We start from the raw sequence: 20,502 nt of genomic DNA on the forward strand, positions 1-20,502 counted from the left end.
AACTGGGATCAGAACGTGTGTAGGTGAGGAAAGGAAAGAAGAGGAGGATGTGAGAACTTCCTCAAACTGTTTGCAGTTTCGGCCTTTGGGACACGGTGGTCGTGGCTGGTAGAAAAAGAGAAGCTCCTGTTCTGCATTTCATCATACAAAAATGACAGTGTTTACCTGAACTGGCACAACAAAGTTCCAGTAACAATGCTTGCTATGAAGTTATTTTTAACATAGTCGATGTTTTTTTTTTTTTTACTGTTTTTACCTCTAGCTTAACATGTGATTTAGCAGCTATCCCTTAAAAACTGATTTTTTTCATGCTTTCATTTTCTGTAAGCTTCACTGGGAGCCACACACACATCTTTTGTCTGGGACACCCACTGTGTGTGTTGCTCGTGTTTGATGGCCAGCTAAAAGAGAGACGAGGAGAGGTGTTTTCTCTTCCTCTTCCTCTGCTTTGAAAGAGAAGCACAGGGAGAAATGCAACCTCTCTGAAACTTACAGCAAACATCTTTTAAGTCGGAGGACGGCTGGAAACTTGGCTTTTATTCATCTTTTAAAGGCATTATTGTTGTTTGGAAGACACGAACAGGAGGCTCTCTGCAGGTTCAAGCTTTTATTTTTGTTAAAAAGAATTATAATCAATATGTAGCCATACAAGAAAAGACACACTTTATCCTTTAAAAAATAAACAAAACAACATCGATTTATACTTCTGAAGTAAAACACCAAAAATCACAGTTTATTTGTTAAAGACTTTTTTGTTATTTTGTAAATTAAATGTTCACAGTTTTCAACTCTCACAAAATAATGATAAAGGAAGTCACCTCAAAATCACGTGCAATCAATCACCTGATTAATAATACTTTTTCATTTTTTAGAATCAAAGATTAAAGGAAGTTAAAACACATTTGCGTCAACACTGTAAAAGAAAGTACAAAAATATCTAAAGCTTTAAATACATTTTTGACTAATATTTACAAAATACTGCATAATAATCACAATTTGGCATTTTTATCAGTGCATGACACGTTTTAAAAGTAAAATGTTTCACAGCAATTTGTTTTATAGAATATCCTGGTGCTACACAAACTTTTTAAAAATGTTTTTTCAAAAATTTTGACCTGTATGTACTGAAACATCACCTTTATTTTCTTGTTTTAAAACAATCTCAATAAACTCTTTTTCTGTGACTTAACCCATAAGTACCTAGACCAAAATGATGTGTATTTTACCACAAACTAAGTGGACCACAGAATGAATTTCTGATATTTTTCTGTCACACTGATGACAGCGTGGGTTCTTATGGGTTCATCTAAACTTCTCCCATTCTTTTAACTTCACTTGCGTCAAGAAGTGGTCTACTCGCAATCTGAATCAACATCTTCTGCCTGCAGTTTCCTTTGCTCTGCCTGATCTTGCTTAGAATCTTCTGAAATGGACACACATCTTAGTACACGAGCTGTTTTGCTGTTTTGTTTTTGCTTTTCTCCGTCCACATTAGGATCACACAGCTCAGCTGGTGGCACCAGTTCCACCTGGCTACCAGTGGATTCTACATCTACTTTTCTCTCTTCCTCTATTTTCTCATCTCTTAAACTTTTCTCAGACTTTTCTTGCTCCTGCATCGACCTCAGTTCATCTGGACATTCGTGTTGTTTCTCCTCCAGCTCAGAGACGTACTGCTCCTGACTTGCAGGCTCCTGCTGGTCCACCTCAGGGCTGTACTGACTTCTTCTGTACAAACTCTCCTCATCCTCCTCCTCCTGGCAAGAGCTTCCAGGGACACTCTCACCATCAGACTGGGAGAGGCGGAGGCCGGGCTTCTGCGAGAGGTCAAAGGGCTCCTCTTGGCTGAAGTGAGAGAGGAGCCCCATTGAACCGGAGAGGCACAGACCTCCTCTCTGCTGAAACACTGAAGACAGAAAAAAAATGTTCTCAGAATTGTAGTCTATTGAGCCAACCCCTCATTTCTGACATTTGCATCCTTACATCTCTCATCCAACCCTCTGTCCATGACCCCATGTTTGACCTTCATGTGTCTGGTGAGGTTTCCCTTCAGAGTGAACTTGCTGGGACAGTACAGACACTTGAAGGGCTTGCTGTCTGAGTGAAGGTGCATGTGGCCCATCAGGTTGTGCATTCTGTTAAATTCTTTGCCACAAAGCTGAAAAGAAAACACAATTTTTACTTCATTCTAAAGTCCTACTCTGATCATCTTTTGATCACCTGTAAAAGCGTAAGCCTGCCCTGATTTCCCATCATCCCTTTATTTACACTCTTCCACTAGTTTGGAGCAATCCAGCCGTGCAGTTATGAGCAGGATGCTAGCTTGGATGAGAAAAATAAAGATGTACATGGATTTATTTGTCTGCAAGATGATGCATTGGAATGGAGCGGAGCAGGGAGCTTAAGACTTACTGATTGAAGCACTTAAATCACAGCTACAAGATTTGTGGAACGACATTTTTGCGTAGATATTATGTATGTCAGCACTCCATTATGAGAAAAATGCCACAAGAACATGTTAAAAACACCAAATCATTGAAGAGGGTCCTTAAAGTCCTTTCAAAAGGTCTGCAAACACGGAGCCACGAGTGAAACAAGAGATTTATGTTGTGGTGATTTTCTTTTTTCTGCCAGATCTGCTTTTTCTCAGAATGCAGCACAACAGACCTACACGTAATTTCAAATGAATGTGCAGGCATTCGGATGTCCACACACCCTTTTTCCCCTCCCTCTTTCCTTGTTTTCATCTTTTCCTCTTTGTCTTCCCCCCCTGTCTCACACATGCACACAAGAATAACAGAAGACAAAAAGAGAGAGGAAGCAACTCTGAGACTGGGCTAGGAGGAGAACAGGGAAGGGCAACTCCTGCGCTGTCCTTCCTCTGCATTCTTTTTTATTAGGGTGGTCCTTTCCTCCAGGAGGAGAGAGGGACTGTAAACTGTCCGAGAGGACCGTGAGAAAACAGGAAGCTCCCTCTAGCAGCAGAGAAAGCGAGATGAAATCTATTTGCGGGTTTTGTTCTCTGGGGAGACTCGGGGGGCCATTGTTAGAGAGGCAGTTTGTGCTGCGATATCCTTCCTATGGACAAGGAGGCTCCCACTCCCATAAGCCTCTTTGCTATCTGGTCATCGTCTTAGTCCTTGCAGCAAGGTCAAAACATAAGCTTTCTTAACGAAAAACTGATGCAATCAAAGCCTAAACAAATGTCACTCTTTTGTTGTTATGGCAACCAAGAAAAGATTAGTGATAATTAAGACTTGCTCGAGAGCATCACTGCACAAATATAATCTGCAGAATGCAAAACCCTGTGATTTTCAACATCTTTCTCCTTCCACTGCAAGACCAATAAACAGCATTTCGACCGACCTTGCACTTGTAAGGCTTGATGTCCGAGTGCACGATCATGTGAGCCTTGAGAGTTTGCTTTTGGACAAAACTCTTGAAGCACATGTGGCACTGGTAGGCCCGTATGTTGGTATGGATCAGGACGTGGCGCTTCATGTTGGCCAGCAGGGTGAACTCCCGACCGCAGATGCGACACTTGTGCTCCTTCACTCCCTGATTGGAAAAGTAATGTCTTCTGTTTGCTAAATCTTTATTATAAAAATTTTTTTTAAAGCGTGCAGGCATGTTTTTTTTGTCTTTGTTTAAATTTACCTTGTGAGTGAGAGTGTGCTGTTTGAGGTGGTGTGACTGGATGAACTCCATTCCACACTCACTGCAGATGTAAGGTCTGATGTCTTTGTGTTTCATCATGTGGTTCTGAAGCTGACTCGGATACTGGAAAGTCTTTTGGCACTCAGTGCACCTGCAGGAAAAACAAAAAACACTCATTTTGCAATCAAATTAAAATAAATTTATAACTTCCTTTTTAACTCTTCAGGAAATATGCTGTAAATTGAGCTCTCTTTTATACTTTTTGCTTTTATTGCTGTCTAATTTGTGATATCCAAAACTGTAAGAGAGGAAGACTAGAAGAAAAAGCAGAAAAATTATTTTTCTTTGGCTCCTTTTTAAAATTTGAAAACATGTAAGTTTAGAATGCTAACTTGCTAAAGAAAAACTAAGTATTGTGTCTGTAATTTTAAAAAACAGAAAAAATGTGGTGTTTACCTGTACAAAGTGGGACCACGATGCACGGTGAGGTGCCTCTTCAGCTGGGCCAGCGTGGGGAAGTCCAGTCCACACTCCACGCACACATTCTCCTGCCCTTTTTCATGCTTCAGCTCATGTGCACGAAGCTCGCTGGGATATGCAAAGCCTCTTCCACAAACGCTGCAGCTGGAGGCACAAAGAGGAGGATGTTTGAAAAAAACATCTGGAAGGATAAAGTCAGTTAAGAGGCACGAAGGTTTTACCTGTACGGCTTCACATCACTGTGTTGCATCATGTGTCTCTTCAGGTGGCTGGTCTGGGTAAAGGCTTTGTGGCACACCTGACACTTGTGGGGCCTCATGCCCTGATGTGTGAGCAGGTGTGTGTGCAGGTGGCTCAGCTGCTTGAACAGCTTTCCACAGAGATGACACCCATGTGGCTTGATGCCATTGTGACCCAAGATATGTGTAACCAGGTTGTACTTAGAGGTGTAAGACTTCTCGCACATCCGACACTTCCACCGCTTCTGATCCCCACCGACGTCCACGTAGTAGCTGTCATCCACGTGGACACTGAGGCCCAGCTTCTCTGTGCTGCTCATTTCATTTCGGGGAGCTCTCTCCCCAGTGACCTGATTGGAACGGAGCTCCTCTTTAGCGTAGAAAGCGGCAGAGGGGAGGTGCATGAAAGGCCCGGGCATGAAGTAGGGATATGGGAGAAGGTTGTGGGAGAGCGCTGAGTAGTAAGGGGGCCGGAGAAGCAGAGGAGAAGGATGCCAAGCAAGTGAAGGGCTAAGAGGCTCTTGCTTCACCTGCACAGGTACATTAACACCTGGTAACCTGTGATGAAGCTGCAGTCGGCTGAGGTCAATCATCCCAGGGATGGGTTTCGAAGGTGTGGAGGACATCAAATGTGGTGCTAAAGTGACACCCATGTGGGGGAGGCCCACTGTCTTCCTTTTGCTGCTATCTTCTGCCTCTTCTGCCTCTTTGTCAGAAGATTCATGCTCCTGGGAGTCCACAGTGGGAGAAGTTATTTTCCGTTTTTGAGGTTCCTCTTTTTGTGTGTAACCAGAACCAAACATGGGATAGAAAGCAGGTGGACTGAAAGCGCTGTAGGGCTCTCCAGTGAGCGATACGCTGTGGTAACTGGGTGGGGGGAATCTGGGGGGTTTGAAATAAAGTGGGCTCGTGTTTAGATAGAAACTGTGCTGAGAAACTGCTTGTCTCAGCTCATGTCTGGGGGGAGGACTTCCTCCTGAAGAGGAGCTCGCAGCATCACTTTCCATTTTCTGTCTGCACAAGAAAGAGTGAAGCGTAATTAGCACTTGTAGAATAAGTTCCTATTAAAACCCCCAAAATGTGTGTGGTTTGCACAAGCAAGTGCCTACAAGGCTAATTCAAAAATCAGCACTCCACCGCTTTTATTTTGAAGGCATAAATTCTTACAACACAGAAGAGTGTCAGTTAAATCTTTTTTTTTGGAAACATTTTTGAGCCAAGTGCTGCTAAAGGAATAGGACGTTATTTTAGAGATGAAATTGGTCGTTAAAAAAAGAAATTTATTCCAAAGTAACACTAAGGTTAAGTTGCATAGACCTGTTCTACTGAAGTCATTTCTCCTGCCACATATGTCCAAAATACTAAACCATCTTTCTGGAAAAAAAAACTTTTTCCCAGGAAACAAGAAAAATATTTCAAATATTCCAGTCAATGCGGATAGGAGGTTTTTGTCTTGTGACTTTTATGTCATAAAAAGGACAGGATTTTATTGCAGATTCACCTAAAATGTCACCATTTAATGTAAAATCTAAAAATCTAAAATTGATGATGATCGATGATAGATTTTGAATTTTGGACTTCGATATGTTTGTTTACTCTGTTGACCTAATTTTACAGGTAACTAAGATAGAGACTAAGAGTCTGAACTACATGACTATGGCTATTTCTGTTGTTGACGTCTCTTAAAAAAAAGCTGCAATGTAGTTTTCTTTTTTTTGGCTTTGTTTGTTACATTTCAAACACTTTTGTGTTTTGACACACTAATTGTGCTCTGAAATCGAATACAGATTTTGCTGCTCTGCATTCTGAGTGCATCACCTTGCACTGTTCTGCCTCATCACAATCTCTGCCTCATCACAATCTCACAACCCTCTGTTGATCTCTGTCGAGATCAACAGAGGGTCTCTCATCCGCTGACCCTTTGGTTTTAGCTATTTGCAAAATTCTAAAGAAAAGTGGTAAGCAGGTACAGACAGACATCGACACCTCTCAGAACCCAACCTGAAACTTTTCACTTCTTCCTTTCTCACAAATCTGCTCCTTTCCTGAAAGTAGGAAGTTCTATGTGAAATGTTCACCTCTACCTCCTGCACACATTTCGCTTCCTTGTCTGCTTTTTCTCTGTTCTCTTCATCTTTTTTCATGTACAGTGGTGGAGGTTCCTCTTTTCCTCTTCAATGGCAGGGCTAACCTTTCAATCAGGATGATCAGCATGCACTGAAACGATGGATCATTAGTAAACTGCAAATGCGGTCACAGATTAGAAGATGCTAATAATCAAAGGGGAACTTTCTTACTTCTGCATGACGTTCAGAATAGCTTTTAGTAACTTTCTTTACATTTTCCTCCCATTCTGTATTTAGTTCACAGCTGTACTCATTGCAGCAGCAAGCGCGTGCTGTTTTAGCTGCAGGTTGCAGGTCTTTTTGTTTGTCAAAATAAGGTCAGTAACTCCAGAAGGGTGAAAAGGATTTCTAAAATTCAAAGCTGTCATTTTTTTTCTTTGCTTGAAATATTCATCTTCTTCAACACAAAATTACAGCAAATAAGTAAAGGATTGTGTACACTTTGAAAAAAAAAGTTCTCAAAGAAAAATGCACATTTTATTTTGATTGGCTGATCCATGGTGTGACTTTTGTTACTCCATTACTTGCTGCTTAAATCAAACAACACTTTAAAAGGACAATTTTTGGATCAGTTTTTTTTACAACTTTATGCCTAAAACACATTTCAATAGAAGGGCCGGAACATAAAAAGTCTCCTGATACATAAAAAAAACAATAGCTGCCTAATATTAAAAACATTGGGATGTAATTATGTAGCAAACCACAAAAGAAAATAAATAAATGTTTTTTTGTGCATTTTTTTTTCAGTATTTGCTTTCTAATTAAGCTGATGTTATTAATATAATAATTCTGCTTTTTGAAGTGCCCCACTCTTTGTCCACCCCCACTCACCCCCCAGAGCCCCCTGCGTTTGAGCCCCATTGTGCATTCCAAACAATCCTTAAAAATCAAAGCCCCTCCTCGTGTGCCACTCAATGCTCATCGAGTGTGTGTCTAGAGAGGTTGTAGCATAGCCAGAGCGTAACTTACCAGCAGAGTGAGTTTTCTGTGATGCTGTGGCTGAAGTGCTGCTGCTGCTGCTGCTGTACCTGAACTTCTGTTCTCTTCCTCCTGCTTGCACTGCAGCTCTCCTGACAATGAGCCGCCCATCCACGGATAGCATTTGAAGTGACTTAAGAAAGAGAACAGGAACAATCACTTTGTTCTCATTTTTCAGATGAGTACCTTCGGAGAGAAGGAAGGAAGGGAGGGAGGGAGGAAGTCAACAAGCCAAGTGCCTTCCTGCTGAAAAATAGGGAAACACTAGATAGACATCTGCATTTCTTTATGAAATAAAGATTTGCAGAGCTTTGTGGAGGAACGTTAGGAGGAAAGTGTTGATGTTGTGTCATGAAGTCACGTGCAGCGGTGGAGAATAAACTCACTATACTAAAACATTTAAGCTCAATGATCATGTTTCCTTTATTTGCGCCTAAAAGAGTGTTTAAATTTAAGATAATCACACTAAATTTAAAAGATTTCAGTGATTTAAAGGTTCTGCCTTTTAATTTTTTTTGCAGTGTTCTTTTCTATAGGTAATCTGATTATTTCCGTGTACTTCCTACACTAAGATTAAAACAGCATTAATACACGTGTCAATTCCACCACCAGGAGGCAAGAGAGACCTGGTCTTCTTTGCATCGGAAATCCAAAGTCACATCCGACTTCTATGTTTTGTGCAAAAGTTGGGGCCTAATTGAGATGAGTTGGCAGTGTCAGCGGCAGTAATTGAACTTTTATCATTGCTGAGGTAAAGCTGTCTTGTAAAAGGCTGTGGCTGGTCATTAGCTGTGTTAATTAGTTCATAAACCCAATTAACCTCAGACCTGGACATGTGTCAATGCATGTGAGGAATTAAGCACAAAATTAATTACAAGTTGTTGCTGTGTTTCTCTTTTTATCCAGAAATTCCTTTTTGTTTAGTCAATATGGTTTCCCAGAATGCCTTGAGTTGAAAACAGACCTCTAATTATTTTTGGTCTTGACGCGACAAAAGAAAACCCTAAAATGCATCTTGTAACTTTTAAAACAAAAGCAGAAAAAGGTGTTCTGCCTTCATGTCCACTAATTATTTAAATAATGTCCTTTCCACCTGCCCCTCTTGACCTTTCTGATTTGCTTCTATCTCTGACATGTACGGTCACGCTCCATGAATCGTTTTTTTTTTAATAAACCCCTGCAAAGAAGGAAGCAAATGAGGTCAGACTGCTGCCTGAACCTTTGACCCGACCTGCTGAGTGGTCAGCTTCATCTCAAAGGCGGCCACAGCTAAAACGAGCTCATTCATTAACAGTTTTTAAGTGGCTTTTGGCTTTCTGTGTCACTCTCAAAAGAAGATTTGGACGTATATAAGACACATCAGTGGCACAGGATAAAGACAGGGACCTCAGAAGTCACAAGGGAAAGATCTTTGAAGATTCAAATTATTTTTCTTCCTTTCTCTTCTTTTAATACCTGCAGAAATGACTGGAGCAACTGTATCCGTGTGCCTACTTTTCATCATGTCCGTGTGCTCTGCATGTTATATCTCAAATTGTCCAATTGGTGGAAAAAGGTCCGTCATGGATGCACCGCTGCGTAAGGTGAGCTCCGTTTTTCCAGCCTTTCCTTGAATTTGGAAGTCCTGGCTCACCAGAAAACTTCTTTAAGCCTTCATATATCACATTATTATCAGATTTCTCACTTAGATTGAAAATAAAACAGATAAAAATATGAAAGCAAGAAAAGATATCCCTCTTTTTGTGCCAGTAAATGTGGATTATTTGTCCTTGTATACACTAAGAGCTTTTCCCAATACTTTTTCGATGTCTATTTGTTGTAAAATGCATATTGAGGGCTTGATTTCTAGAAAATGCAATTATTTGTTTTGTTTTTTTCAGTGCATGTCTTGCGGCCCAGGAGACAGGGGTCATTGCTTTGGCCCCAGCATCTGCTGTGGGGACGGCTTCGGCTGCCTATTGGGCTCCCCAGAATCTGCTGCCTGTGTGGAGGAAAACTACCTGCTCACTCCCTGCCAGGCGGGAGGGAGGCCCTGTGGATCCGACGGCGGACACTGCGCTACGTCGGGACTTTGCTGTGATGCAGGTCAGAAATCTGAACATTTGAGCACTGGAACAGCCTGAGAAGTCTGAGTTCTGTGTTCAAAACTGAAGTTAAATCTGCCAGAAATGCTGCATTTTTTTTTTTTTTTTTTTTTACATTTAACTCTCCAGAATGAAGCTTCTATTTATTTTTTTCCCTCAAATTTAGGCAAATAATTTAGTTTTATTTTTTGTGAAAATAGAGATGCTCTCTGTCAAACATTAAATCAAAAATGAAAAAAACAAAACAAAGGGTGATGCAAATGGGAACAACAAACATCGCAACTCAAAGCCAAGCCTTTAAAAGATTCCGAAAAATTCAGCTAAGGATACTGTTGAGGGATTAGCATAAAAATGTGTCATATTATATTTATCCTTTTATGGGATGGCTAACAATATTATTCCAATAGGCGTAATGGTTTTGTTTTTGTCTTGCTTGGAGAAAAGTGAAATATTGTTCATCATAGATGCTGATGAGGAAAAAAGAAATTATGTGTGGATAAGATTAACCCCTCAATGCCTGAATTTATTTTGAGAATAAAAAAAATCATGTATATTTTGCTCAGCTATAGTAAATTCTGAGCCAAAGTGTTTTGATACATATTTGCATCAATAGTCGTCCATGGGTTAAACAAATGCATGTGCCTTTCTCCTTTTTACTAATTTCTTTTGAATTCAAATTTTATTTTATTGTCTACTGTCTTTTTAAATCTCTGACCAGATACAACAGGCAGTAAAATGAGTGAGAAAGAAAAGATTCTGAACTTTACTTTGTCCTTTTGATCTAATGGGTTTATGAACCATAAATTGTGATAACAACAGCTTATAAAGATGCAATAAATTGTTTTTTTGTTGTTGTTTTTTTCGTGGAAACCTGATCATAGAGAGTTGCACCACAGACCAGTCCTGCTTTATGGAGGAGAACGGAGACGACCAAAGCAGCCCGCTGGAGGTCAGCGACCCTGCTGACATCCTCCTCAGGCTCCTCCATCTGGCCGGCCACACTTCTCATCGAATCCACCAATGAGCTGCTCCCAACAGTCCCGTGGCAACAAATCGGCCCTTCTGTATAGTCGTGTTTAATTTTTTTTTTGGTCCATCATCAACTTTGATCTTGGAGTGCTTCTATAGGGTGCATTGATTGATATTTTTTATGTATAAAACTAGGGATGAACACAGAGAGATCATCCAGAAATCTGCATGCTGAAATAAAGTTTGGACACAATAACAAACTCTGTCTTGCTTTACTTTAAACTTGTTTCCTTTTCACTGTAATTACAAGGTTAACATTAGCCATATCAGAGATAATAGATGATTATTTTTCCTGCTTCTCCTTTAGACTCTCGTGCGGTGTGTGCCGTCATCTCACCTTCACTCTAAGAACATTGCTATTGCAAAATTCAGAGTGATTATCTAGTCACCTTTGACCAACACCAAACAGCTGCAGTTTATCCAGAGCAGGTAGAAAACTTCAGTGAAAATAATACCTCAATCAAGTGTTACACCAGTGCAAAGTAGATCTGTTCCTAATAAAATAACTTATTTAAATTTGGCATCATTTTACTGACGTTTCTATGGAATTGAAAGCTGCAGCACAAAAGTAACAAGCGTTTTAGCATGATTTACTTTCATATGAAGGCCTGCAAAGCGTTTTCTTTCTTGGTCATGTCTGGATGCAAACTTTAACTAATCCAGGTCAAACACAATATTTACCTATACAGGATAAAATATTCCAAATCATCTTTTCCCTTTCTATCCTACAGTATAGTGTAGTTTAAAAAAAGGCAAAAAGAGCAACAACAACAACAGCAAAAAACAATCGGTGGGACGATTTGAAAGAACTATCGAAAAACAATGTTAAAAGAAGAAACAGTAACCAAATGGACAATAGGCTATAAGGAAAGAGAAAGCTGAGAAAAAAAAATGTCACAAGGGTCACTCGTGTGTTTAGGTCCTTATTTGTACACATCAAAATATGATCAGATTTACTGCTTTCTCCTCTGAACTTTGGATTACCAAATTTGGTCTGTTAGCTCTGTGTGTTGTCCAGCTTCCTGTCGACTCTTATCTGTAGTGGTTGATTTCATGGTGAGCTCAGCTTATCAATGAAGCCCTAATTCCAGTCAGATTGTATAAATTATTAACCCCGTGGAGTATAAAAGTCTACAATTGCCAGCTGTTTGTCTACCTTCACTACAGCAGCCATTATGTCTTTCACTGGAAAGTACCAGCTCGAATCTTCGGAGAACTATGAAGCTTTCATGAAAGCTGTTGGTGAGCTACCATGTGGGATTAAAATGTGATGGTTTTTGCCTTTTATGCATTTAACTAAAAGTTTTCTGCCACAGGGATTTCTGATGAGAACATCCAGCTAACTAAAGGCTTAAAAAGCATCACTGAGATGGAGGAAAATGGCGACAACTTCAGAGTGACGGTCACCACAGGATCACATGTCATAATCAACAGCTTCACCATTGGGCAAGAAACTGAGATGCTGTCTGTCACTGGAGAGAAAATCAAGGTAAGCAAAAATGTTTTACTCATTAAACATGGCAATGCTTTATGATAAAAAAAAGATTTAAACATCAAGTTCTGTTGTTTGATTTGAAGACAGTGGTGAAGAAGGAGGGCACAAAGCTTATGATGAGTCTGAAAAGAGCGGACATTGTCACAGAGCTGGTGGATGGAAACACTTTAGTGACGGTAAAAATGCAAATGGACTTTGAGTAAAAATTGCTAAATCGAAATAAAATTTAAAAAGTATAATATACCGGTACTTGTGTTTTCTTTGCAGACAATGACTCTTGGCGACATTGTTTACAAGACGACATACAAACGGATTTAGTTCAACTGCAGTTGGGTCATACTTGAAGCAGTTTCTGTCAAAAAAAAGGTTGTTTTGGATGACATTAATGACTAAAATCAAAAATTCCTCCAGTCTTAAAATTAGCTCAATTCTGGGCATGGAAGAATCTCCACTTTACATTCCTCACAGTTCTGCTGTATTCATTTGCCAAAAGATCTGTCATGTGGAAATGTCAAAAATAAAATCAACTACAGACATTTCTGAGCGTTTTTTTTTTTTTTTACAAAACTTGCAATCTACACTTTGCTCATTTTTAATTTCTTGTATTTATCCTCTTCACATCACATTTTGGGTTATATTAGTGGCTAATTCTGCTTAACTGGGGCCCTGTTACTATCTTCAGAGGTTAAACAACAATTTTGTTATAAAACGCCTTTGTACCTATTGTACATAATGATATTTTTTATATTATATTTTGTTCGTAGATCACAATAAATTTGCGATTTATTGTGCAGGCCTGGTTCGGTGTAATTTAGGGTTAATTAGATGGGCTGAAAACCACGACACTTTACCAGGACAGTTTATTTTTTAATAAAAGTGTAACTACAAAACATGATACAGAAAATGGCTGTGTCACTTAAATGTAAAGACTGTCATTTCCACACTCAGAAACGCTCAAGTGTTCACATTACACAAGCTCTCCGGACTCTAGCTGCATAAGGAGTTACTTCCTCCGGTGGAAGAGATTCTTGATTCCTTCTTCCACAGACTTGGGTTCATGCAACATGGTCATGGGCTTGTTTTTCAGGGCGGCTTCTCTCATGCTGTGGTAAACGTACTCGTTCTGTTTGAACATCCTCAGTTCCATCTCTGTCTGCACACGCATTGCCTGCACATACAAACAAATTCAGGTTTTTCCATAGTGCTATAGCTGTGATCCAAAGTATGCAAGTTGATTCATTCAGACAGACAAAATGTAATATTCCTCATGTAAAATTAGATGTTTACCTCAAGGTCCTTGGTGATGGGGTGTGTTGGACCATGTGTGACCATGAGGATAGCATAAGCCTTGCAAACCATGCCATGTGCAACTTCTATATCCCCAGCCTGCCAGTGAATCACCCCAGCTCGCATGGCGGCCATACCGAGAGTGGCATTGTTTGGGGGATACAACTTCCTGCAAACCAGATGGGGTTTATGTGAGCTTAGTGGGACTTTTTCTGTAAAATGCAGCATATTTTGTGAGGATAAACTTTACAATTGATGTGTGACAAAAAAAATCAGAATAAAGATGTTGGGGTTTTTTTTGTGAAAAAATACAAAGTGTGAGTGTATTTGGATTCCAAATACAACACTGGTTTTATATTTTCACTCAGGTTTTTTGTGGTGCCATTATGGTTTCTCCAAAGTTGTTTTGCCTGTTAGTCAGTCTAAATTCACCACACTAGTTGCACTCACGTGTATCCCTCCACCATTTTTCGGGCGTATTCTGCAGCATCATTCAAGTACTGCAGGTAAGCTTGCACTTCGCTCATTGTGCTCCACATCCTAAGCAGGTAGATGTGTGTCTCAGCCAAAACTGGTTCTGTCTTCTCAATGCACTCCCTGCAGATTTTTACTACCTGAAGGGCAAAAGGACACAGCAAATATGTAGGTATTTTCCAAATACAATTTTACTGCAGTTGGTTCTGACGACATGATGCATCACCTCATGGTAGTCGCCATTTAATCGAGCTTTGTCCATCTTCTCCAGCATCTGATAGCAGTAATCTGTTGCCTCTTTCACTTGCTCCTCTGAAGGCTGTAAAATTAAAAGAAATTATGGAATATGCCATTTGAAAAGTTAATAAAACTGACAGTAAAATTGTCCTAAATTTAATATAATAATGTAAATATAAATGATGATTTAATAGAATTGATGAGGTTTGTTTGTAAAATTATTTCAATTCAAATTTTAAAATTACAAAGGTTTTCCAGATTGGAATAACATAATAGTTTAAGGTCAAAAGTAAGAGGAACATAAGAAAACTCTGTGGCTAATTTGAATATAAAAGCTTTTTGGATCAGAAAAACACTGGCGTTATTAATAAAAGCAGTACACAAAAGTAATAAAGGGGTAAAAAGAAAAATAAACATACAATATCAAGATCACTGTGAAATATTAATAAATAACACTATAATTTTTACTTCAGAACAATATTTCAATGTAAATTTACTGTATTAAGCACACTCTTAAAACACTAAAACACTTGCGTTTTTTCTTCAACACAATTCTTTGATTAGTCATGACGGGATATATTTTTGGGTTGACGTCTTTTTCTGAAACAATACTAATTTTGGGGGGTAACAGTGGTTTTATTTTAACGCAGTTCATGTTTTTTCCTGAGGTAAAAGAGCCCAGAAAAAAAAGAGTCTCTTTTTAACCTCTGAGTTAGGTTAAAAACAACTCAACTTGAATTATTTTTAACTAGGGAGTTGTTAGAGTGTAGTTACTATAATAATAAAAATAATTTTAATAAAAATACAGGTAAAAAGGAAATTAAAGATGACATGATTGTCTAACTGTATGTGAAAGTAAATGCACAATTACTATAATTTTTATATCTGAAAAAGAGGGAATTCTAGAAAATTTACTTCAAGATAAATTTATGTGATTGTTAAAAATGTTTAAAATGCAGGGATAAAGTCAGTAATTGTGTTGATTATTTAAAGTTCATGATTTAGTCTAATAATAGTTCATGATACACACAACAGAAGCAAATTGCCACCCTCAGATCCACAGCTTAAGATTGTCAAGCCTCTCTATATCAGGAAATTAAAGGCAGAATAAACAGAAATTGAACAAACATCACAACTTGTTTTATTTTAAAGTTGTACTCCGATTTATCTGATTTAAACCTTTACTTTTCCTCTTTCTCTCCCCTGAAATTCTTTTCTTAAAAGCATGTGGGAATGCAGAGAGAGCTGAAACCACTTGTGAGATATCTTTCCCTTAAATAGCCGCAGTGGCCCTGCTTCTCATATTTCCCACCTGTCTTTATCTCCCCTGACACTTCTAAATGTCACAAAAGCGTTTGGTTCGTCTCGCTCGTGGTACTGAAACCAAAGACACAAACCTTTACACCGTCCACTTCCCTTCCTCCCAGCTTTATGTCGTCTTTGATTTTGTTCTTGCAGTGTTCGCATGTGCAATCAAAGAAGTATTGTGTTTTCAGAAGCCTCTGCCGCTCCTCTGACAAATTCATGTAGTCCACATAGGCAACTGTGAGCTCTTCTCCTTCAGCAATTTTCCCCAAAGAGCGCAGCTCAATCCTGAGCAGCAAAAAGATGAACATGTTAAGGTTAATATATAAGAACTCTCATTCAAAGTGTCTGGTGGTTCAAACCAGCGCAGTCCAGTTTAAGTATATTGGATATTAGTGTGTCAATGGTACACATGACATCTCAATAAATCTGACAATGATTTTATGAGTTAATTGTAATTATTTATTGGTTGAATGCTGTAAAGCATCCAGCGCATTGTTTTCCTGTTTCTCTTTATTTTTTTTCTTTATTTCTCCTTCTACAAATTTTCAGCTATTTTAACCATTCAACTATTAGAATTTTCAGCTTTTTCCAGCTGTGGCTTTTAGTCCTTTATATCCTTGAACTTTTTAAGATATTCCAGGATTTCCAGGATTTTTGCCTCCATTGAAAAACTTGGGGAATCCTTGGTGCAGAAGCTCGCTGGTTCGAGATCTGGCACTGGCATTTTTCACAAAAAATTATTTTTTGTTGTTTTGCTGTTTTCACTTTATTTATGGTGAACTTATGATTTATCTATTTATTTTTGCCAATTATTACCCTTTAAGTTTCCTTTTCATTCAGCAATATAGCATTTAACCCTGCATTTTCTTCTGGAAATGTAGCTCCTTTTAATTTACTTTTACACATCCAAATGTCTACATTTTATGTTTTATTTTGAAAGTTCATAACATAACAGTCTTTTATCAGCTTCCTGTGTCCATTTCTGCTGTGTGGTCTCTGTATTGACACACTCTTTTTTTAAAATTACATTTAGGAAATAAACTATGCACAGGGAAATAAATATACTAGAAAAACAGATGAATCCCTCTCCACAGAAAGATCATCTTGACTTTTCTATTGGGACATTGTCAGATCAGATTAGGCCAGCTCATGCGTCTGCAACATCAGATTCCAGACCCCTCTATTGTGGATCTCTGATAAAATAAAAATAAAAAAAATTATATTTTATTTTGAAAAGTAACTGAAGTGTTATTATGAACTGTTAAAGGTCAACTAGTAGAAAAAGAAATTAGTGGCAAGTAAACATATTTGTTGACAGGACAGCAGTTAAACAAACAAAATAACTTTCTCTGCTTTTTAACAGAAGATACACAGAAAAACCTCCTGCCAGTGTGATTGACGGCACTAAATGACGTCAATCAGGGTTAGAAGATCTGAGCTGTGATTTGTGACCTTGTGAAAAAACCATGTCACATCAAACAGACAGAGGTGCAGGTGACACTAGTAAAATAGTTTCTACCAAAGATGAACGGGGTTATATGCATGTGAAATGTTTATGAAGCATTCAAAGGCCTAATCTGAAAGGTGCTCTCATCAAAACCACTTAAAAAGTCTTAGGCTGAGGTAACGCACCTCCGTTGAGAATGAAACATAGTATTCACAGCCGATTGACTGAAAGACAAATAGGAAGCACTTTTATGCCAGAAAACCTTTACACAGCATGCAGCCCACAGACACAAAGAAACTCATCCCAAGTGAAAAAAAAGTAGTGTGTGCTCTACTAGAGCTAAAATCTTTTCCCAAAAAGGGTGTACATTATTTAAAGCACATTAACATTAGGGTATTTTTCTCCTTTTGAAGCACACTTGGACTGTTCTCTGAAGAAGTTGCAGTGAATTATGCAGACTAATTGTGTTTTTGAAGGGCCCATATCATCACCTTTTTGAGGTTTTAAGTGTATTTCAATGTTAATTCCTAACAAAAACAGCCCCAAAGTGGTATTTTGATTCATTTACTCATCTCTGAGTAGTCCTCTAAAACCCTGAGAGTTGAAGAGATGCTTCATCTTTATGCAGTTTTATTACTCAGGCCCCTGAACACGGCCTGCAACTAATGATGACGTCACACTATTCGATTGGCTGTACGTTGGTCCAATGACATGTGAGATAGTGATCGGTCTGGATAAAGTAGGGTACGACCGTACAAGAAGAAATTGGGAGTTCCGTTGTAAAAAAAGCTCCGACTTAGAGCGAGATGATCTTTTGCACGGGCTTTTATTATTCTTATGATTATTATAAAGTGCATGTTTGCATATACAGTACAGACCAAAAGTTTGGACACACCTTCCCATTCATTTGAATGAATGGGAATGAATTCATTTTGTAAATCTGTGCGGCCAGTGTTTTTTACTTGACCAAGCTGACCCAGAAGGGTTAGGATTAGGTTAAAACGTGCTAACAACATTTAGCCGTGGATGAACTTAAGCTGGAATAACATCAGCCTTTTATTATGTCTGGACCCGACTGTAACACAAATTCTCATGATTGTTTTCACGGGTTCTCAAATGCTCCAACATTTGTACTATTCATATCTCTGCTTGGAGATACGAATCTGCCAGGAGACACGGTTCTCCTGCGTCTGGCAGCTCGCTCACGCAGAACAGCCGGACGGACTGCGGTCAGAAGCCTCCTCCGTTGCGCACACCGTCACAAAGCACCTTCCCCTGCCTGCAAACCCAAAGCATGTGCAATGTGTGCATGCGCACGATTGCGCAACAGTACGAGCACAATCGATTAATCCGTGCGCACGGTTTATCTGATTTTCTTTTTTTTTAACGACTGGCACCAGGGGGGCTCAGTACTAAACAAATACAGTTTATTGCAGACCTAAAACTGTTCAAATGTACTTGTTCCAGAATTTATTTTTTTGAATGGACGTACACTCAAACACACCCGAATCCTCTGAAATTTGGTAAATATTACTTTTTTTTCACTTGAGACCACACAGAACTTTTCGTATTAAAGAACTGAGATGAAAAATCGCATTTGTCTGTTGTTTCAGCACTTACTTGCCATGATTAAGGATTACGGTGCAGTTAGGCCAGCAGTCATGATTCACCAGGCACAAATTTGGAAAAAGACCCACTCCTACTGCCTGCAGGCCCCTCTGGTCACTCACAGAGAAACCATTACAGTTGATCTGGAGGAAAAAATTGAACATTTTTAAGGAGTTTTCCTAAAATATGTCTTCCCTTTTTTCTTGTATACTCATATGCTGAGAGTTTTACTGTTTACAGTAAAAGACCAAATGCACAGAATACCAAAATGAGAGAATTAGTTAACAATTAATTTATGTGCTGGACCGAGACCACTATCAGTAAGTACTGTATTATCCATTCAAAGCCAGTTCATGTCGCAAATAAAATTCTTGTACGTGAATTGCTGTTTTTCTGACTTTTTCTAGGCTTTACAATAAAAACGAATAAAATGTGGTAACAAAAATATGTCATTGATCCTCTGACTTTAATAAGATGCCTGGATTTTTAATTGAAAAACACGAAAATTGCTCTACAGCACTGCAGTACTTGTTCTTCTCCTGGATTTAGTTGTGTTTGGTGAGAACAGGCACTTTGCCATCTTTTTGATTGTACAGGAAGGCTGCTTCCACTTCCGAACAAAACGAATAACAGAACAGAACTGGGATGCTACTGTGCGTTTTTTTGACGTACCACTCCAAATATGTGTGAGATGTCATCGACTGTGTGCTGCTTGCTGGTCCGTGGCCAGAAGTCCAGGAAATTGTGGATGTCCACTTTGAGTTCCTTCAGCTCGTCTTCTTGCATGTCCGTGATGTGGTCCTCCAGCTCGTCCAGTGTGGTCAGCTGCATGTCAGACACCGTGCTCCCATCTTTGTCGAGACGCCACAGAATCCGGGCCACCAGCCTGACCACACAAGAGAAAACAAGGAAATGCACACATGGCCCTCTATGGACAAACACCTTAATGAACTGCTTAGATGTATGGTTCTTTACAAATAATAGTAGACACTTACGCAGACTTATAGTTAAAAAAAAGTTGCTTTTTCATAATTTACATTACACACAAAAATTCAGAATAAAGTATTCTAAAAGAAAAATCTGTATGAGAGCCTTACCATATGCTATAAAAGCGTAAAAACTCTCATAATCCAGTGTTTTTTTTTCCTTCTCACTTACCGAATGTTCTCATTTGGTACTTTTCCATAAGCTTTGATGGCGCTGCATTCTTGCTTGTGTTCAGCCCAGCCAGCACGCTGGCAGGTTCGATCACAGTAATGAGCAAATTTACACTGACCGCACCTCTGGAGCTTCTCTTGCCTGCGGAAACAGCTGTGGCATACGCGTTCCGCTAGACTGCACATAAAGAAAAGATTGTATTATTAATTAAAATCAAAAATACAGTCGTCAAGCAATTCTTTTCATGTATAAAAGTTTAAAAGTCACTACATTTATTCAAAAAAATAATTAGAAATACCATACAATTTAAATAAATCTCCAGCACAGAGCCAATAAATCTAGCACTATCATCATACCTGTCAAATACAACAGCTGCAAGACTGGCCTCAGAGAATATGACGTCTCCAGCCCAAAACTCCTTGGCGGCCTTTAAACCCCTCCCTTTCCCAGGTGAGTCAAAAATCACCACGTTTTCCATGATCAGTGCTTTTCCTCCTGAAATTGGATAACCTGTGAGCTTATCAGACAGACCTGTGGAGCAAAAGTCTAACTTTTCTATATTTTCTGGGACAACTGCACATTCATGGCTTGTTGCACTGAAATAGCCACACACCTCTTGAACTGTACCACGAACCACAGCAAATAGGTGTGCGTCTTAAGTTCACAAAGAAAAAAGAAGTCTTCCATGGAAAATTAAGAAATATAAAAAATTGGTTGAAACATCACCCAAAAAAAAGACTTGCTGATGTTCACTCACCAAGAGTCTTTCAAATGTGTTCAGACTTTTACATTTATGGCATTTCTATGCCTCCCCCCCTGTATTTAGGTGGTAGTTGCCCTCTGAAGGTTATTTTTGTCCCTCAGTTGTGTCTGTCCATCAGGGTTCTGTGGTGAC

The 20,502-nt window shown here is 39.1% G+C and overlaps 4 protein-coding genes across 5 annotated transcripts; 2 read left to right on the forward strand and 2 right to left on the reverse strand.

The window, feature by feature from the left end:
* Positions 1-592: 592 nt before the first annotated feature.
* Positions 593-7,638, reverse strand: znf366 (zinc finger protein 366). Its single transcript, XM_011478953.3, has 7 exons — positions 7,472-7,638; positions 4,359-5,390; positions 4,114-4,281; positions 3,658-3,808; positions 3,367-3,558; positions 1,984-2,158; positions 593-1,906 (listed from the first exon to the last, which is right to left on the reverse strand). The coding sequence occupies exons 2-7, from the start codon at positions 5,381-5,383 to the stop codon at positions 1,353-1,355; spliced, it is 2,265 nt and encodes a 754-aa protein (XP_011477255.1). The 5' UTR covers positions 5,384-5,390; positions 7,472-7,638; the 3' UTR covers positions 593-1,352.
* Positions 7,639-8,858: 1,220 nt separating this feature from the next.
* On the forward strand, positions 8,859-10,787 carry LOC101160739 (isotocin-neurophysin IT 1-like). Its single transcript, NM_001278830.1, has 3 exons — positions 8,859-9,063; positions 9,361-9,565; positions 10,446-10,787. Exons 1-3 carry the CDS (start codon positions 8,944-8,946, stop codon positions 10,586-10,588), a joined length of 468 nt encoding a protein of 155 aa, NP_001265759.1. The 5' UTR covers positions 8,859-8,943; the 3' UTR covers positions 10,589-10,787.
* A 917-nt stretch (positions 10,788-11,704) lies between these two features.
* LOC101160985 (fatty acid-binding protein, liver-type) lies at positions 11,705-12,626 on the forward strand. The gene is made up of 4 exons (XM_004072210.3): positions 11,705-11,835; positions 11,910-12,082; positions 12,172-12,264; positions 12,356-12,626. Exons 1-4 carry the CDS (start codon positions 11,769-11,771, stop codon positions 12,404-12,406), a joined length of 384 nt encoding a protein of 127 aa, XP_004072258.1. The 5' UTR covers positions 11,705-11,768; the 3' UTR covers positions 12,407-12,626.
* Positions 12,627-12,943: 317 nt separating this feature from the next.
* On the reverse strand, positions 12,944-20,209 carry LOC101161247 (histone-lysine N-methyltransferase SMYD1). 2 transcript variants are annotated; one of them, XM_004072212.3, is made up of 10 exons: positions 19,964-20,209; positions 19,608-19,784; positions 19,122-19,335; positions 18,462-18,592; positions 17,027-17,065; positions 15,484-15,679; positions 14,076-14,168; positions 13,826-13,989; positions 13,376-13,544; positions 12,944-13,256 (listed from the first exon to the last, which is right to left on the reverse strand). In XM_004072212.3, the coding sequence occupies exons 1-10, from the start codon at positions 20,083-20,085 to the stop codon at positions 13,092-13,094; spliced, it is 1,470 nt and encodes a 489-aa protein (XP_004072260.1). In that variant the 5' UTR covers positions 20,086-20,209; the 3' UTR covers positions 12,944-13,091. The 2 variants fall into 2 exon arrangements, with proteins under 2 accessions (XP_004072260.1, XP_004072259.1); XM_004072211.3 differs by lacking the exon at positions 17,027-17,065.
* Between the last annotated feature and the right edge of the window lie 293 nt (positions 20,210-20,502).

Source organism: Oryzias latipes, chromosome 9, assembly GCF_002234675.1.
Source record: "Oryzias latipes chromosome 9, ASM223467v1".
NCBI lineage: Eukaryota > Metazoa > Chordata > Actinopteri > Beloniformes > Adrianichthyidae > Oryzias > Oryzias latipes.

What these genes read in the sequence shown, in the direction of transcription:
- znf366 (XM_011478953.3), bottom strand. Translation starts at nt 5,383, where the DNA reads ATGGAAAGTGATGCTGCGAGCTCCTCTTCAGGAGGAAGTCCTCCCCCC. An exon ending in CGTGGTCCCACTTTGTACAG is followed by an intron (nt 3,809 to 4,113) that starts GTAAACACCACA and finishes TTTTTCCTGCAG; the next exon opens with GTGCACTGAGTGCCAAAAGA. An exon ending in CAGAGGGTTGGATGAGAGAT is followed by an intron (nt 1,907 to 1,983) that starts GTAAGGATGCAA and finishes TTCTGTCTTCAG; the next exon opens with TGTTTCAGCAGAGAGGAGGT.
- LOC101160985 (XM_004072210.3), top strand. Translation starts at nt 11,769, where the DNA reads ATGTCTTTCACTGGAAAGTACCAGCTCGAATCTTCGGAGAACTATGAA. An exon ending in AGCTTTCATGAAAGCTGTTG is followed by an intron (nt 11,836 to 11,909) that starts GTGAGCTACCAT and finishes TTTCTGCCACAG; the next exon opens with GGATTTCTGATGAGAACATC. An exon ending in TCACTGGAGAGAAAATCAAG is followed by an intron (nt 12,083 to 12,171) that starts GTAAGCAAAAAT and finishes TTTGATTTGAAG; the next exon opens with ACAGTGGTGAAGAAGGAGGG.
- LOC101160739 (NM_001278830.1), top strand. Translation starts at nt 8,944, where the DNA reads ATGACTGGAGCAACTGTATCCGTGTGCCTACTTTTCATCATGTCCGTG. An exon ending in TGGATGCACCGCTGCGTAAG is followed by an intron (nt 9,064 to 9,360) that starts GTGAGCTCCGTT and finishes TGTTTTTTTCAG; the next exon opens with TGCATGTCTTGCGGCCCAGG. An exon ending in GGGACTTTGCTGTGATGCAG is followed by an intron (nt 9,566 to 10,445) that starts GTCAGAAATCTG and finishes ACCTGATCATAG; the next exon opens with AGAGTTGCACCACAGACCAG.
- LOC101161247 (XM_004072212.3), bottom strand. Translation starts at nt 20,085, where the DNA reads ATGGAAAACGTGGTGATTTTTGACTCACCTGGGAAAGGGAGGGGTTTA. An exon ending in TCTCACACATATTTGGAGTG is followed by an intron (nt 18,593 to 19,121) that starts GTACGTCAAAAA and finishes TTTTTCCTCCAG; the next exon opens with ATCAACTGTAATGGTTTCTC. An exon ending in AAAATGGTGGAGGGATACAC is followed by an intron (nt 13,545 to 13,825) that starts GTGAGTGCAACT and finishes TCTGGTTTGCAG; the next exon opens with GAAGTTGTATCCCCCAAACA.